The 18,464-nt window shown below is 41.6% G+C and overlaps 1 protein-coding gene across 1 annotated transcript in view; it reads left to right on the top strand.

Annotated features, from left to right (window-relative positions):
* LOC122805671 (probable G-protein coupled receptor 75) overlaps nucleotides 1–18,237 on the top strand; it is a 366,377-nt gene extending 348,140 nt beyond the window's left edge. Inside the window, exons 3-4 of the mRNA XM_044075995.1 lie at nucleotides 8,861–8,909; nucleotides 16,283–18,237. Of these exons, the coding sequence (XP_043931930.1) occupies nucleotides 16,377–17,930 (1,554 nt within the window). The 5' untranslated portion in view covers nucleotides 8,861–8,909; nucleotides 16,283–16,376 and the 3' untranslated portion in view covers nucleotides 17,931–18,237. The remainder of the gene's footprint in view (nucleotides 1–8,860; nucleotides 8,910–16,282) is intronic.
* The last annotated feature ends 227 nt before the right edge of the window (nucleotides 18,238–18,464 follow it).

Consider the following 18,464-nt stretch of genomic DNA (forward strand, 5'->3'; position numbering starts at 1 on the left):
ATCCCACCATGCACTGCTAGAATTACCTCAGATCTAGTTTGCCGCGGCAAGAGAGATCTCAGTGATCCAGATAGCTCGGACCATTTTAGAAACAGAATTAGCAGCAAGTTTTTAAAAAGTTTCCTTTTTGATATATTTATGTAGTGTATGTTAGTTCCATTATTTTTAGATAGTTTAGACAGTTTAGATAGTTTAAATTGTTTTAAATTAGGGACTTGTTGGCTTTTTAGTTTGTGTGGGCCTTTAGCCCCTTTTCCTACTATTAATCCCTTTAGTAGTTAGGTTTTTTTCTGTGGGACTCTTAGTCCCATATTTGTATTATATTTTTATTTATATATATATATATCTATATATATATATATATATATATATATATATATATATATATATATATATATATATATATATATTACTGTTGTAGATAGTGCCCGGGGTGGGCTTAGTTGTTTGTGAATCTATTTACTGTTTTTCTCTCAGTATGTCAGAGGATAGGGAGAAATCCCATCCCAAATTGGGTTTTAAAAAATGCCCAGATTGTGGGCAGAAAATGTCCATCACTGACGGACATATTCAATGTGTCTACTGCTTGGGGGCCAAGCACCTCCAAGACACCTGTAGCATTTGCACGCCTTCTCTTCAAGAGTCCTCTTGGAGAGAAGGAGGAAACTTATAGACAGAGGATTTCTACAGCAATCTTTTTCAGAGGTTTTGAATAGCCATGAAGGTGCTAGTATGTCTTCCAAATCTTCAAAATCCAAGTCTTCAGATAAGGTATCCAAAAAGGCCAAAATTTCAGAAGGAGGGTTATCGGTTCCACAGTCATCGGAGCCGAGTGTACCTTTGATTCGGAGCCAGCTCTCAGTATTGGAGCCGGTCTCCGAAGTTCCTTCTTCACCTCTGCTCCAGTCAGCACCTTCGGTGCATTCAGCTAAGTCTTCAGTCAGCCTTTTGGATTTGGACATGGATCGGCTAGTGCAGAAGCTTTTACAGGCACCAGGACTTGCCAAATTGTTGTTGGCCCCGACCAGCTTGTCGGTGCCGAAGACCATGGAACCGAACTTGTCTACTTCTCCTCCGAGCCGTACTGGACTCTCAGAGCTGAGGGAAGTCGAACCGATGGTGGTCGGATTCTTGGTGCCAATATCCGCTCCAGGTTATCGGCTCCATCTACTCGGATGTCCTCTAGGAGCCAACGCTCTCCAGTCGGGTCCAGGAAGGATAGTCGCACCGACTTGTCGGTGCCAACTCTCCCTCTTGGGGCTTTGGCTCGGGTGAGCTCGGCTCCTACCTCAGGCTCAGAGCCCAGGGTTTCAGTGTGGGAGGATCGGACGGTACTCTCGGGTCCGTCCACTCCTCCTCATCGAAGCCATGGTTCCTTCGATGCTATGAGGAGAGTTTTGTCTCCAAATACAACATCAGCATCAGTTCAGCTTTCCCTCTCCCCTCAAGCTCCTGTGTCTACTTCTGCATCTACCGACCCCTCTAAGCATAGAGACCCTGAGCCTCAAGTACCTCCACAGGGTGTCCCCTTCTCTTCTGAGACCTCCCCAGACCCCCCGACTGAGCAGGTTCTCAGAAAGAGACTGTGCAAGAGGAGGAACTTAGACTCCCCACAGGAGTCTTTGACATCTGACATGGACTTAGATGAGTCAGAAGGGTCCCCTCTGTCCCCCTCTGAGGATATCTCTTTTGCAGAGTTACTAGAGATCCTTAGTCAGAGGGGCAACTGGCAGTCCAAGACCCCTACTGGGGATGAATATGTGCTCTTGAAGGCTTTTGGGTCTCAACCTTCCACTTCTTGGGTGTCTCCGCCTTATGATGAGCTCATGGATCTGATCTCTCATAAGGCATGGGAGTCACCGGAGGCCATGGAACCTGTCCCTCATAGACCCAGTAAATTCATATCTGCCCCAGCCGATAAACCTTTTATGACAAAAGGAGTACCTGTGGATGCCATGGTGGTAGCTGCAGCCACCAAAAAGGAAGTATCTGAGACATCCTCTTCTATCCATCCCCCTAACAGAGATTCTAGGGTTATGGATAGATATGGGAAGCGCATGTTTAGTTCAGCGACTTTTTCTCTGTGATCACTGAACTACTTGACCCATTTTACAAGGCTACAGAGAGATCTCTTGAAAGAGCTAGGAGATACTCTTCAAGGTACTGTAGCGGCAGGAGTGGCCGACAAAGTCAAAGCCCAGCTCGCTACCCTTAACTCAGTAGTGAACTCGTCCATGCATCTCATATCCTATGCAGCTGATGGTTCGAGTAGAGCTGCTAGTTCAGGCATTGCTCTTTGCAGACAAGCCTGGATGCATCTCTGTTCCTTTGCGGAACCCTTCAAGTCTTCTTTTATTAATACCCCATTTGATGGCTCATCACTGTTTGGGCTGAACGTAAAGGAAACTTTAACCAGGTGTGAACAGGAAAGCAAGACTTTATCTGCCATTGGGGTCTGCTTTTCCACTCCTACTCGGCCCTACCCCAAGGGCCCTAGGGGGGGAGATGTGGCTCCGAAAAACTCAAGCAGCCTTTCACAACACATATGATGAAACCCCCTCTAGAGGCAGAGGAGGGGGTTATAATGGAAGACGCCACCCCCGTGGCAGAGGGGGTCCGCAGCAACAAGGTGACAGGGGTCAGTTCTCCGGTCAGTCCTACCAGCGCTCCTGAAAGGGGGCCTGACTGTTCGGCTCTGGAGGCAGTCGAGAGTCACTTGTCTTTGTATCCAGAGGCCTGGATAAACATAACATCGGATACTTGGGTACAAAGCATCATTTCCAGAGGATATTTCATACCGTTCTTTACCCCTCTCATTCCTATCAAAAAAATCCCAGATGTTCCACCCAATCTCAGGGAACAAGCAATCGTAGAGGTCCACAGATTGCTAGAAAAAAGAGTTATCCAACCAGTCCCAGCAGACCAAGTCAGATTCGGAACTTACTCAAGATTCTTTTTGGTACCAAAGAAAACAGGGGACTGGAGACCTATCTTGGGCCTCAACAGACTCAACAAGTTCGTAAAGAATGAGAAGTTCTGAATGGTCACGCTTCAGTCCATTCTTCCCTTTTTAGGGAAAGGCGATTGTATGTGCTCCATAGATCTCAAGGACGCATACCATCACATAAAGATGGACAGACACTCCAGAGATCATCTGCGCTTCCAGCTGGGAGCCAATCATTACCGGTTTCGAGCCCTGCCCTTTGGTCTCATTTCAGCCCCCAGAGTGTTCACCAAATACATGGCAGTGGTCACGGCTCCCCTGAGGCAGCTAGGATTCCTGGTGTTTCCATACTTAGACGATTGGCTTCTCACCGCTACCACCAGGCATCAATTGACTCAGGCAACACAATACACTCTGACACTCTGCCATCAATTAGGCATTACGATCAACTTCGAAAAGTCTGCCTTATCGCCATCTCAGCATACCGTTTTTATAGGAGCAGAGTTAGATACCTCAACCACAACTCTACATCTCCCTATCAAAAGAGTCCTCTTCTTCACCAAAACATCAGCTCACTGGTGTCAAAGAACAAAGCTATACCAGTGGAGGTATTGAAAGTACTAGGTTTGATGGTGGCAGCAATCCTGGCTAATACCACTCACAAGGATGCATATGTGAATCCTTCAGTGGCTTCTTTTCACTCAGTGGTCTTACCAGAAACTACCAATGCACCACATGATTCTTATCATGGATTCTTGCAGGAGAGACCTTCGGTGGTGGTTGACATCTCTTCATGTTACAGTAAGGAGACCCTTTGTTCTCCCCCCAGTAGCCACTGTGACCACGGACGCTTCCCTGATAGGGTGGGGGGGGGCATTTTCAGGGAAAGACTGCCCAAGGCACATGGACAGATCAAGAATCACATCTGCACATCAATGTTCTAGAGCTGAGAGCGGTACTTCTGGCGTTGCAGTACTTTCAGGACTCTCTCCCTCTAGGGACTATTGCAATTCAGACCGACAACATGTCAGTAGTCTGGTACTTGAACAAGCAGGGCAGAACCAAGTCTTACCCCCTTTGTCGAGAAGCCCTCTGTGTTTGGCAATGGGCTGTGTCATCCCAGCATTTTCTGTTAGTAATGCACATCCCGGGGAAATCCAACGTCATAGCGGACAAACTAAGCAGGGCAATATTACTCCCTCATGAGTGGTCTCTCAATCAACAGGTTGCGGAGTTGATTTTCCACAAATGGGGCCAGCCTTACTGTGACCTTTTTGCCAGCCACATCAATTCAAAATACAGAAGCTACTTTGCCCTGATACCACCTCTCAGTTATCCCCCAAGAGATGCACTTTTAAATGATTGGCCCCCGGGTCTCCTTTGTGCATTTCCACCCTTCCCATTAATACCCAGATTTCTACAGAAAGCAAAATCGCTGGGAAGGAAGGTTATACTCATAGCCCCCTACTGGCCTCGACAGATTTGGTTTCCATTTCTCCACCATCATCTGTTGGAGGATCCATGGATCCTGGACCCAGTTCCAGACCTTCTGACGCACCCATCAGGGGACCTTCATCCTTCTCTACAGTCCCTGAAACTGACTGCTTGGCTAATCCACTTCCCTTAATTGCCAGGCTTCATTCAATTTCAGAAGATACAAGACATATTCTCTTGTCCTCTCACAAGCCATCTACCAGGAAATTATATGGCAGCAAATGGAAAAGGTTCTCAATTTGGGCCAACGCGCAGAACATTGACCCTTTTCGAGCTCCGCTATCTTTGATTTTGGAATTTTTTGCAAAAAATTTTAAGGAAGGGGCAGCAGCTGCTACAGTTCGAGTTCAGTTAGCTGCTATCTCAAACTTTCACCTTGGTGTTGATGGCTCAAATATTATGAGCCATAAATTATCCAAAACCTTCCTTAAAGGCATTCTTCATATGAGACCTCTGATCAAAATTCCCTTTTCTCCCTGGAATTTAAACCTTATGCTGTCTCAACTTATCTTCCTCCCTTTGAACCAGCTTTTTCTTGTGCTTTAAAATTCTTATCGTAGAAAACTATTTTTCTTTTGGCCATTGCGTCTGCCCGCAGAGTATCAGAACTTCAAGCATTATCCATCAGACCACCCTACATGATCTTCCATGCTGATAGAGTATCTCTCAGAACGAACCCCTCATTTTTACCTAAAGTCTGTTCTGAGTCAAACATCAATCGGGTCATTGAACTGCCAGTGTTCTTCCCCAACCACTCTAACAACTTAGAATATATGCTGCACAGACTTGATGTTCACAGACAGCTCAGATTTTATCTTGGCAGAACTAAGGATTTTAGGAAATCAGATCAACTTTTTGTATACTTCTCAGAAGCAAGAAAAGGCAATCCAGTGGCTAAAACAACCTTATCTAAATAGTTATCCGATTGTATATCCTTTGTTTATGAAAATGTGAACAAGCCTTTGACGCACAAAACCAAAAGTTCATTCTACCAGAGCTGTCTCTACCTCTTCTGCTTTTCAAGCTAAATTGCCCCTTGATGATATTTGCACTGCAGCCACTTGGTCTAACCCTCATACCTTTATCTCACATTACAAATTAGATAAGGCTTCTAGGGACAGGTCTTCCTTTGGTTCCTCAGTACTGAAGAACATACTCCCATGAGCCACCTAGGGTTGAGGGTGCTAGGGACGCTACCCATCAGTGAGAATAATCGGCGAGATTAACAACTTCACATATATAAGTTATGTACTTACCATAACGTTCCATGTGAGTTATTTATCTCACCTTTATTCTCACATCCCTCCCTCCTTCCCCCTCCTGGCTGACTGTTGACTTAGAGGCTAGTGCCACCCTGGTTATTCAATATTTCTCTTTCCCTTTGGGTACTCTTCTTCGTAGATATATATAAGACAGTATGTATAGGTTGTATATGTATATATATATATATATGTATATATATATATATATATATATATATATATATATATATATATATATATATATGTGTATATATATATATATATATATATATATATATATATATACATATATATGTATAGACTATTATTTGCAGCAAACAAGATCTGAGGTAATTCTAGCAGTGCATGGTGGGATAAGGGGCTGGTCTCGAGCTACTGGCAAACCTTGAGCTTGCTATCGGCCGTGTCGGAGCCAAGGATCGGCTCCAACCCATCACTGAGAATAAAGGTGAGATAAACAACTCACATGGTAAGTACATAACTTCTATTTCTCTTCATAAGCTTGTAAAAAATGACCTGATATATGTTTGTTAATCTCCTGAAAATATCCAAAAGCAGCACAACAAAGCAAATAACTGTCAAAAAACAGAATAAAAATAAATTGCAGTATATGTAGGTTAACCAGCACTTTTATTAACAAAACAATGACTTCAGTTAGCGCTTTCATTTTCCCTCACTCTCAGAGACTTCTTCAGACTAAAATTCATTATTAATTACATACACTAATTACCCATAATTGGGCTACATCACCCAACAACATCCTATCTAAACTAAGTAGCCTAGTCACATGATAAAAAAGCTAAATAATATAAGAAAAATAAAACATCTAATAAAATCAATGTTTTAACCCTTTTCTTAGTTTAGGCTTCTTAGTTTAGATAGAATGTTGTTGGGTGATGTAGCCCAATTATGGGTATTTAATGTATGTAATTAACAATGAATTTTAGTCTGAAGAAGTCTCTGAGAGTGATGGGAGATGAAAGCACTAACTGAAGTCATTGTTTTGTTAATAAAAGGGCTAGTTAACCTACAGATACTGCAATTTATTTTTATTCTCCCGAAAATATCGACATCCTGTGCAACTATGTAACCAATTCATACATGTATATCCTGCATTTTTCTGATTTCTTAAATGTTTCTGAATGTATATATATGTATGTACTGATATCTGAATGTATGTATTCTAGAGCTTCAGTGTATCAGAATGTATCCATGTGTACTTGCATCTGAATGGGTGTATACCTGGAGTTTTTTTCCTAAGGCCTTCTCTGAAAAAGGGCATCTAACCCAGTCAGACTTTCTTGATAAAAAAACAAATAAATAAATAATAAACAGAGACTGAAGAGAGAAAACTTTGAATTTTGGATTTTTTATATGAAGGTTTAGACAGGAAAGGTACAGGACAGGTCGACAGGTTCCTTCCTTTCTTGGCACTAGAAAATGCTAGAATAAAACCCTTTTCTGTTCAATCTGAAGGAAAAGGTTCTATGACTCCTGAGACAACACTTTTTTGAGAAAATATTAAATCTATATAGTTGAAATTATATACATTTTCATCCACAGGTTTTGATATATAAGCTTATACAAGTCTCCGTTAACATTACCAAAAACCAAACACATTATAATATGCATGTAACAGCTGGGCTGTCCTCTGTATCTTATTTACCTTAAATTATTCAGATGGACACATCTAACAGGGATAATACCCCAACAAAGTGCAAAATGATTTGACAACCACATAATAGGTTTCAGCCTAGTGTTTGGTCCATTTTCCACATTTCTTGTGGCACACTTTACTAATACTGTCTTTGTTACCACACAACTCAAATCCTTTTAGACCATTCATTACCTCTATACAGTCCTTAATCTAGGGTATCTTATCCATCTTCCAGAGCCTTGACAAAACATTTTAGATACAGAAATTATGAAATTTAGTAACTGTTTAAAATATTCTGGTAGTCTTATTATTCCGTGCCAACTTAACAAGAAATTTTCCATTTTAAGTTGCCAGTGTCTTCTTATTATTTTGTTTATTGATTTATCCATGGCTGTCTTATACTGACTGAGGTTATGGCGGCAAATATATGTTCCAGGTCTCCTAGACACTCCTTTTGATATATCCGACACCTTATAATGACTTCTTCTTATGTAGCCTAGATAGTATATAAAAATATATATGAAGGCATTTCCAGCCAATGATTTTGAACTTCCTCAAATTCATGGCCTTACTTGGGGCCAGGCATATTTTTTTGCATTCCTAATCTCAAAACCGTTGGTCTAAATGACCCTCCCACTATTTCTTCCATGCCAAAGTCGTCCTGGATTTATCATCTAATAAAACCTTATGAATTTTACTGATAAATCCCTTTGATGTAGTAATAGCAGGCACTGCCTCAATTATAACCCTGATTACTTTTATTTACTGTATTTTGCTTTTGCTTACTGGGTTTGTACAACTGGGTTTAGTCAAAAACCCTTTTCAGATGAATCCTGGGGAGAAAAGCTATATTACAAACATTTTTAAACAAGCATTCAGTAATGTATATGAACAGACGTTAAGTAATATATATTAGCAAGAAAACTTACATTTGCTCACTAGACTATATTCATATGAAATAAAGGAAACTATATGACAGTATAAAAGATACTACTCATTTAACAGATGTTGAATACTGAGGATTTGAAGAGGGGTATTAGTAGATTTGTTAAATAGATACTAGAGCTTGTGATTAGTGATTAGAAATTCAAATAAATGGAAGTAAGGGAAGGCGCCTGAAGGGCAGAAAATGCCAGCATTGTAGTTAAGACATGGGGTATTAAGCAGGATCAGACACAATTATATATATATGTCTATAATAAGGTTTATATTAGAAGCATAGCTGCATGACCTTCCATTCCAAGGAGTTCTGTTAGGTCTACCTTAGTTGTGGGACAAGTATTATGGCTGCCTATTGTTTCTGTAATTTCCTTGCTAATAAGTTTAGAGAGCTTTATTCTGCTGAGTACGACAACATCTGAGTACGACATCTGCCCGGCCAGTTAAACTTTTTATGCTTAATTACAAGAAGACTGATTTGGATCAGACAGCAAAATACAGATTAAAAAAGGAAAAAAAATAAATAAACAAACCACTTGACTAACACCCTGATATGTTTTGTAGGGAAGGAAACAGGAAAAGAGAAAATTCTCCATAAATGGCCATGGAATATGTAAGTAATTTCTATATATTTGTATCGTTCTTGTACTTATTATTTTAAATATCTTGCCATGCACTTTTATAATTTTTCTGTAATGAGTAAGTGTATATTCTAATTGTTTTGGTGCTGAGGTGTAAGACAGAAGTGATGAGGTTAGCTCCCATAAAATATCACATGCAAATCATATGTTCCACAGTAAGGTGCTTAACCTGTGATTTTTTGTAAAAAGAAGTTATGTACTCACCATAACATTCCATGTTTGTTGTCCATCTCACTGTTCATTCTTACAATGGTGGGCTCAGAACCAATCCTCGGCTCCAACTTGGCCAAATACTTAGCTGAAAGTCTCAAACCTGGCTCGTGGCGAGAAGGTATCCCACAATGCAGTGGTGTAATTCCCCAGATCTTGTTTGCTGCTAATACTGAACAATATGTACACTATATACATATCTACAAATATATACATATAAACATATATGTAAGTCTATACTATACTATACTATATGTACTGGAAGGAGAAACAAGCTGAGACAAAGAACTCCTGAAGTTAGTGGAAATCTACCAGGTCCATAAGGAGTCTTTGGCAGAGGGAAGGAGGGAGGGTTCGTAAGAATGAACGGTGAGATGGACAACAAACATGGAACATTATGTTGAGTACATAACTTCTTTATGTTATGTCGTCCTATCTCACCTTCATTCATACAATGATGGGACAACGTCCCTAGCACCTTTTCCCTGGGTGGCTCATGAGAGTACACCTTTAAGTACCGTGGAACCAAAGGATGCATGTCCCTGGAGGCCAAATCCACTTTGTAATGAGTGATAAACGTATGTGGAGTAGACCAAGTAGCTGCTGCACAGATATTATCTATGGAAATTCTGTCTTGAAAGGTAGATGACGTAGCCATTGCTCTAGTGGAAAGAGCCTTCACTTTGAAAGGCAAATCTTTGTGATTTGATTTATAGATGAAAGTTATACAATTTGAAAGCCAATTTGAAAGAGTAGTTTTTGAGACTGAGGATCCTTTTTTGCATCAGAGAAGGATGCAATTAATTGGTCAGATTTTCTGAAGTCTTTGGTTCTATGCAAATAGAATCTGAGTTGTCTATGCACGTCCAGTTGATGTAATTTGTACCCTGCCTTGTTGCTATGGTTAGGAAAGAACACTGGAGGCTCTGTAGATTGGTTTATGTTGTTTGGAGAAGAGACTTTAGGTAGAAAGGATGGGTTTGTACATAAGGATACCCTATCCTTATGAAAAATCAAATATGGTGGTTTAATAGAAAGAGCTTGCAATTCTGACACCCTTCTACCAGAAGTTATAGCCACTAGAAACAAGGTCTTCCATGAAAGGAACTTAGGTCTGAAGATGAAGAGGGCTCGAAGGGAGGTAACGTGAGATGAGATAAAACAAACTGTAGATCCCAAGGAGAAAGTGGTTCCTTAAAGGGAGGTCTTAATTATGAAGCACCTTTTAAGAAGGCTCTACACAACCTGAGTGGCATTAAGTTGGATGTAGTATCACCAATGTGAAAATCTGAAATTGCAGCAAGTTGAACCTTGATGGTTGCTGCAGCTGAGCCTTGTTTAAACAGTTCCGTCAAAACTTCCAAAATAGAATTAATAGGTGCAGAGAAAGGATCAATGTTCTTGTCTTGAGCCCAAAGGGAAAACCTCTTCCATTTACTAGAACACAGCTTTCTACTGGAAGCTTTATGGGAGGACATTAAGATATGTCGAACCGTAGGAGTGAAATTATGAAGCCGGACTAAATTGGGAAGTGGAGCAGCCAAGCTGTCAGTTTTAGGGTGTGGAGAGATGGATGAAGCTCCCCTCACATATGAGTCAGCAGATCTGGCACTGAGTCCAGAATCCAAGGCTTCTCCTGAAGGTGAGGCCAAAGGAAGGGGAAAAAAACTTGGCAAGGCCAGTAAGGGGCAATGAGAATTATCCTGCTTCCCTAGCTTTGTGCTTTTTGAATAACTTTGGGTATGAGAGGAAATGGTGAAAAGGCATATAGAAGTCCCGAGGGCCAATCGTGAGCAAGAGCGTCTCTTGGTGTCTCCCCCGGAGTGGGAATTAGGGTAAAGTAGTTGCTGCACTTGGCATTCATGGGAGTGGCAAAAAAATCGCAGCAAGGCTGTCTCCATGTTTTGAAAATCATTTCCACTACATTTTGATTGAAAGACCACTTGTGAGGCATTAGAATTGCTCTGCTCAGCTTGTCCGCTACCACATTGGAATTCCCCGGATTGTGCATTGTGATTAGAAAGCGCTGGGAAGAAACTGCCCATTGCCATACTCTTAGGGCTTCTCGACAAAGGGGGTAAGATCTGGTTCCCCCCTGCTTGTTTATGTACCAAACCACAGACATATTGTCCGACTGGATCACAATATTCCCTAGAGGGAGAGAGTCTTGAAGTGCTTGCAATGCAAGAAGCACTGCTCTCATCTCTAGAACATTTATATGCAAGTGAGCCTCGTGTTCCTGCCATGTACATTGGACTGTTCTTCCCAGATAATGCCCCCCACCCTATCTGGGAAGCGTCTGTGGTAACTGTAGCTATTGATTGAAGTGGAGCAAAGGGTCTGCCCATTGTCACATGAGTGGAGTGTATCCACCATCTCAAGTCATTCTTGCGAGATTCCGTTATTCTGATCAGATGAGACATAGGAAGCTATTGAAGTGACCATTGGAAGAATAATAGCCATTGAAGAATCCTCATGTGCATTCTGGCAAGAGAAGCCAGTGTAATCATGGAGGCCATTGTTCCTAATAAGTGTAGAATTATCTTTGCTTTCACTTTGTTCTTGGGAAGGAGGTGAAGTATCTGCTGTCTGAGTGTTATAACTCTTTCTGTTGGAAGATGTGCTACCATAGATGAAGTGTCTAGATCTGAGCCTATGAATGTAATATGTTGACAAGGCAACAAGGCAGATTTTTGAAAATTTACTGTAATGCCCAGTTGATTGCATATGTCCAAAGTTAGGTCCTTGGCTTGTAGAAGTAGATGCTTGGTGGTGGCAGATAGGAGCCAGTCATCTAGATAGGGAAGCACACAGAATCCTAGATATCTCAAGTGAGCCGTGACTACTGCCATGCATTTGGTGAACACTCTGGGGGCTGTAGTGAAACCAAAGGGCAGAGCTCTGTACAGGTAATGGCTGGCTCCCAGCCAGAAGCGTAAGTACCTTCTTGATGTTCTGTCCATTTTTATGTGGTAGTAAGCATCTTGAAGGTCTATCGAGCACATCCAGTTGTCTTTCCCTAAAAAGGGAAGTGTAGACTGCAGTGTCACCATTCGGAACTTTGACATCTTGACAGATTTGTTTAACTTGCTTAGATCTAATATGGGCCTCCAGTCCCCTGTTCTTTTTGGCACTAAAAAGAATCTTGAGTAAGTTCCAAATCCTATTTGGTCTGTGGGGACTTCTTGGATGACTCTTTTGTGGAGCAACTTTTGAATTTGTATAGTTGCTTGTTCCCTTAGATTGGATGGAACATCTGGGAGTGTTTTGGTCTGTGGGACAGGTTTGGAAAAGGGGATGGAGTATCCCCTGGATATTATGTTTAGTACCCATTTGTCATTTGTGATATTTGCCAGGCTTCTGGGTACATCGATAAACTTCCCCTGACTGCCTCCAGAGTAGAGCAGTCCAGCCTCCTTTCAGGAGCACTGATAAGGGCGTCCATGAAAGGAATCATGGTCACCCTGGATTTGTGGGCCCCCTCTGCCTCTGGGGCAGCGTCTACCATTATTACCTCCCCCTCTGCCTTTGGAGAAGGTATCACCCCATGCGTCTTGGAAAAATGTCTGGGATCTTTTGAACCACATCTTTCCGCTCTTCTGACCTTTAGAACAAGGTCTTGAAGGTACAGAAAAACATACTCCAATGACAGAGAGAGTTTTTCCTTCCAGCTCGCACCGGGTTAGAGTGTCTTTTACTTTGGGTCCAAAGAGTGAGGAACCATCAAAAGGGGCATTAGTAAAGGTAGACTTAAAGGGCACTGCAAAATTGCACAAGCGCATCCAGGAGTGTCTCCTAAGGGAAACTCCAGAACTCGCTGCCCTGCTCATTCCATCTGTTGCGTATGATATGAGCCTCATGGAGGAGTTGACAATGGAATTTAAGGTAGACAGCTGGGAGGAGACCTTCTCATTCACCCCCACAGCCAATGAACTTTGTAGAGTATCTCCTAGCTCTTTCAGGAGATCTCTTTGTAACCTCCTGAAATGGGATAAGTAGTTCAGCGATCACAGTGAGAAAGTCACTGAAGAAAAGATACACTTCCTGTATCTGTCCATCATTCGAGAGTCTTTATTCGGAGGATGAACAGATGAGGAAGTCTCTGCAAGTTCCTTCTTGGTGGCTGTTGCCACCACCATAACATCTATGGGTTTTCCCTTTGTTAAACATTCCTTGCCCACAGGATCTGACAAACATTTGTTTGGCCTCCGAGGGACCGGTTCCATAGTGTCGAGTGACTCCCATGCATTTCGACTAACCAGGTCCATTAGTTCATCGAAAGGCGGAGACACCGAGGAGGCTGAAGGTTGAGACCCATAAGCCTTCAGGTACACTGACTCCTCATCAGAAGGGGTGGTGGTCTGCCAGCTGCCTCTTTGCTTGAGGATCTCTAGAATATCTGCAAATGAGATATCATCAGAGGACAACCGTGGGGACCCTTCCAATGCATCAAGGTCAGTGTCTGAAGTGATGGACTCATCTGGGGAGTCCATATGCTTCCTCTTATAGGCTCTCTTCTGAGGTGGCTCCTCAGATGGAAATTCTGGGGAGGCCTCAGATGAGAGGGGTTTGCCCAATGGGGGATCCTGAGGCTCTGGGTCTCTGCTGTCTTGAGGAATGGGTGGTGCTGAGACAGTAGCCGGTGCCTTGGGGGACGAGTACTGGTATCCCTCTGTGGTGCTGAATGGGTAGACAACACACTCCTCATCAGGTCAAAGGTGAATCCTACCAGCTCTGAAGACTCCCTCAGCTCCGAGGAGACAGAGGAAGGCAATGGAGCCAACGAGATCAGACCCGAGGCTGATGTGGGAGCTGAGCTAACCTGTGCCGATGCTCCAAGGGGTAGGCTCGGCAGTGAAGAGGGTCAGGGCCAAGAATCCCCCTTGGGGCTGACCAGGGAACCTCAGCTCCCAGACTCACCGGACAGCACCGAGAGAGTTGGAGCAGATGTCGGCTCCATGAACACCAAAGGGGGTCCGGGAACTGATGGGTCCACAGTAAGTCTGGCTCCAAAGGACCAGCTTGGCTCAGAGGCAAAACAACAGTGGGCACAGTAGGCTCCGAAACCAAATGGGTGGGAGCCGAGAATAATTTAGTCAGCACCAGCGACTTGAGGAGTCTACGCACCACCCATTCCACGTCATCATCTGATAAGCTTCTTGTAGACCTGGAAGATAGGGAAGGAGATCGAGACCTATGGAGGATTGGCAAATCTCAAGGTCAGAGAAACCAGCAAAAACTCAATGGGCCGGCTCCAAGTGGAGGTATCTTGTGGCTCCAAAGGCTTTGGAGCTGAAGTACCAGGCCTATCAACCAAAGGACTTCCAATGGCCTGAGGACTGTGGAGCTGAGGAAGTAGTGGACTTTGAAATTTTTGGGAGTTTGACTGGCGGCTCCAACTTAGCCGATGTAGCTGGAGATTGTCTTTTATGAGATTTATCCTTTTTTGAAGAAGGAGATGAAGAAGAGGAGGAAGAACTATGAATGGCTTCCTCAAAAGACGTCTTTAAGAGCCCTTTTAGAATCAACTTATTTCTTCTTTCCTGAAGAACTCTAGCACTAAATGAATGACAGAAGGTGCAGTATTCTTGGAGATGAATGGCACCAAAGTAATAAACACAAACAACATGTCCATCTGTGATGGGCATTCTTTGCGAGCACTTTTGACATTTTTTAAAGCCCAAAGGCTTATGTTCTCTCTCTTTTTGGTCTTTAGACATTTTCCAAATAAGACCTTAAGGGCGATAGCGAAACCACAACAACAAAAAATATTAGCTAAGACTAATATGCTAAAGCTAAACTAAAGGTTATTAGAGGGCAACACAAAGAGCAACAACCAGGGAAAGAAAAATAGAACCTCTAACTAAAACGGTTCTATTTTCCACACAAAACAATAAACAGTACAAGTTCTCTAACTTAAATGAGCCATAAGAGATACTAACAACAAACAACAACCACTACATGGGATACCAAAGGGGTCTAGAAAGTGATGGCAAAAGCCATGCTAAAGGGGAAAAAACTATCACTGTTTAACAAGAAGCAGCAAAGAGACACAACAAGTTAAACCTAGTAATAATAAATCTAAATATATGCAAAAATAGCAAGTTTTGACAAATGTAAATAGAAAAAAATATCACAACTTAGCCACCGCCAAGATGAGTGCATCCAACCTTGTAAAGCGGCAAATGAGCTCTGGGGAATTACACCACTGCATTGTGGGATACCTTCTTGCCACGAGCCAGGTTTGAGACTTTCAGCTAAGTATTCAGCCGAGTCGGAGCCAAAGATCAGCTCTGAACCCATCATTGTAAGAATGAGGGTGAGATAGGACAGCATAACATATAATATTTTGAATGCCATGATCATCTGGATTTCTGTACTATGCTATACTCCCTCTCCACCTAGTAGCCAGTAGACACACTACAATGCTTACATTATTGAGCTAATATGGGCAAGCACTTCCAAGTGCATTCATACAGCTTACATTCTGGCTGGAGTATCTTGGACTGCCTGGCAGGCATTTAGTGCCTGCTACTTATATTTAATGCTTCTTCCTAGTTCCTGGACATAATCCAGGTTTCCTCACAAGGCAGACATAAAGAAAATACCCTCTATCTGAAATGGGTAAGCTGTTACTGACAGTCACCCCATTCCTCCTGGACTGGCTTCTCTATTGCCTGGAACTTCTAACCGATCCTGTGATGCTTGATTTGCATTTCTATCTTTCTGGACCACAAAGTGGGGTCACTTAATTTTTATGTGATTAATTCTGACAGACAATGTACCTTGCAAAGGATTTAGATTAACTAAGCTATTGTTAATTAGTTTGTATAAATTAATAATCTTGCTTATTTTTTAAATGAACTTAGGTAAGAGGAATGACTTTATTTTTCTGTATATGGCACTAGCTGTATTTGTTTACAGGCATTGTTTGCTACTGGTCCAGTTCATGTCTTTGGACTACATCACTACCTGAGTAATACATAAATAAATAAATAAAATGTTACTGGAAAATAAATGTTGGGGAAAACAAAACCAGTCAGCCCTAAAGCACATATAAAAATTCATTTTTTAATAATACCATCTGTATAAACCATCTAGTTCTTATAGCATCTTTATTTTTCATTTCATGTAGGTTGAAAGATTGCCTTGATAACTTCTGCTAATATGACAGAAACATTGCAAATATATCAGCAATCAACTATTTGAGGAAGGAATTCCTATCCAGCATGAACAACACATCAAAAGAATGTTTTCTGCAATTCACAGCTAACTACACATCTGTTTTAAATATCACAAACACAAAAGAAGTTGTTCACAGAGCCACACTGGGAACCTGCACATTACTGCTTGTACTGATATTCTGCCTTGGCACCTATGGAAATGTAATTGTTTTGTCCTCTTTTTTTAACCCAACGTTCCGAAAATTCCATACTCGATTTGACTTCATGATTCTAAATCTGTCTTTTTGTGATCTTTTCATCTGCTGTGTGACAGCACCCATGTTTGGAGTTGTGATGTTTTTTGACAGTGGAAGCAGTATGTCAGAAGCATTTTGTTTTACTTTTCATCTAACAAGCACAGGATTTGTAACAATGTCTCTAAAGACGGTGGCTGTCATTGCAGTACATCGATTAAGGATGGTTTTGGGACAGGATCCAAGCAGATCAGCCTCATTCTTTTTCACTCTCCTTACAACCATTATCTTGTGGGTATTAAGCTTTACTTTGGCTGCTTTTTCTGCCATGAATAAATACCATGGCTCTCAAGTCTGTGTCCCACTTATTGGGCTGATTAATGAAGGCGGCAAAGCTATTCTATACATCTATGTTGTTGACTTCACATTATGTGTTGGTATTGTTGCTGTCTCATATGCCATGATTGCTCAGACGTTACGAAAAAATTCTAAAGTTTGCCGTTGCCCAATTATCACAGTGGCGGATCCCACAAAACCAAACTGTTTTCTGACTGCAGAAGAATCAGGACCTCCTCTTTATCGAAAACAAAACTGCAGTAAGCCCTTGCATGTGCAAAGTGATCCTCATGTACAGTACCAAAGAAAATCTGCCACAACTGCAAAAAAAACAGATAAATCACTCAACCTCTCAGCCACCAAGGACTCGAAAGCTTTAGTAACCTGCGTCATGATTGTTCTCTCTGTGGTCTGTTGCCTTCCTTTGGGTATTGCTTTAGTCCATGATGTACTGTATTCACAAGGTAACTTTCTCATCTACCAGTTTGAGTTATGTGGCTTCACACTGGTGTTTTTCAGATCAGGTCTCAATCCATTCATCTATTCCCGTAATAACTCTGGCCTACGTAGGAAAGCTGCTTGGTGCATACAGTTTGTAGCCTTTCTGCTATGCTGCAAACAGAAGACAAGGCTAAAGGCTGTTGGAGATGGAAGTTTAATTGTAAACAGGAATAAATCCTCGCACCATGACACAAATTCTGCATACATACTATCACCAAAACCACTGAAGAAGCTTGTGGATCAGGCATGCGGCCCAAGTAACACTAAAGATACTGTAACTGCTGGTGGCCTTCCAAATGGTAACAGCAATTCAACTCCAATAAATACAAGAATTGAACCTTATTATAGCATTTACAACAGCAGTGTCACAGCTGATGACAGCAGTCCAGTGAGCATACCACAGAAAAGGTCTATTCTGAGTTCAGCCCAGTCTTACACAGGAATGTATTACCACATTTTTAAAACTTCAGACTTCATGCAGGAATGTGACAGCACCTCTGAAAGGCATATACCTGTCCCATCTGTTTAATTCTTTAAGTACTGATGGTTATTACTGAAGGAAAGTGTTTAGGTACAGATCCTAGAAGGCCATGGCACAGTAATGTTTTTTTTTTTCAAAATCACAGACTTAGTAAGGAATGTCTAAACATTATAGAGCCCAGTCTACACAGAAAATACATAAAATGTAATGTAGGAACAGGGGATTTATATCAAAATAATGTTAGCACTGGACTAGACTCTACAGTGCAAACAAATATAATAAACTATTAATATTTTCGAGATGCAAAAAATGAATGCTTAGTAGACAGCATGCCCAATAAAATTTGCTCTTACAACTTTTGTTTTCTGTAATAAATGTTTTAATTCATTTATTTATGAAACAATAATTGTTAAAGCTAACAACTCACTCACTAAGTATTAATCTTTTGGTATGATTTGACAGTAAACGTGATTAAAATATACTTGTTTTCAGCAAACACAACCACAAACATCAAATAAGCATTTGTGTTCAGTCAATATTTATCTAGTAACAACAGTTAGAAATTTAGTAGGTGAAATGAAC

The sequence above is a fragment of the Protopterus annectens genome, chromosome 6.part1 (assembly GCF_019279795.1).
Source record: "Protopterus annectens isolate FY-2018-M chromosome 6.part1, PAN1.0, whole genome shotgun sequence".
Taxonomy (NCBI): domain Eukaryota; kingdom Metazoa; phylum Chordata; order Ceratodontiformes; family Protopteridae; genus Protopterus; species Protopterus annectens.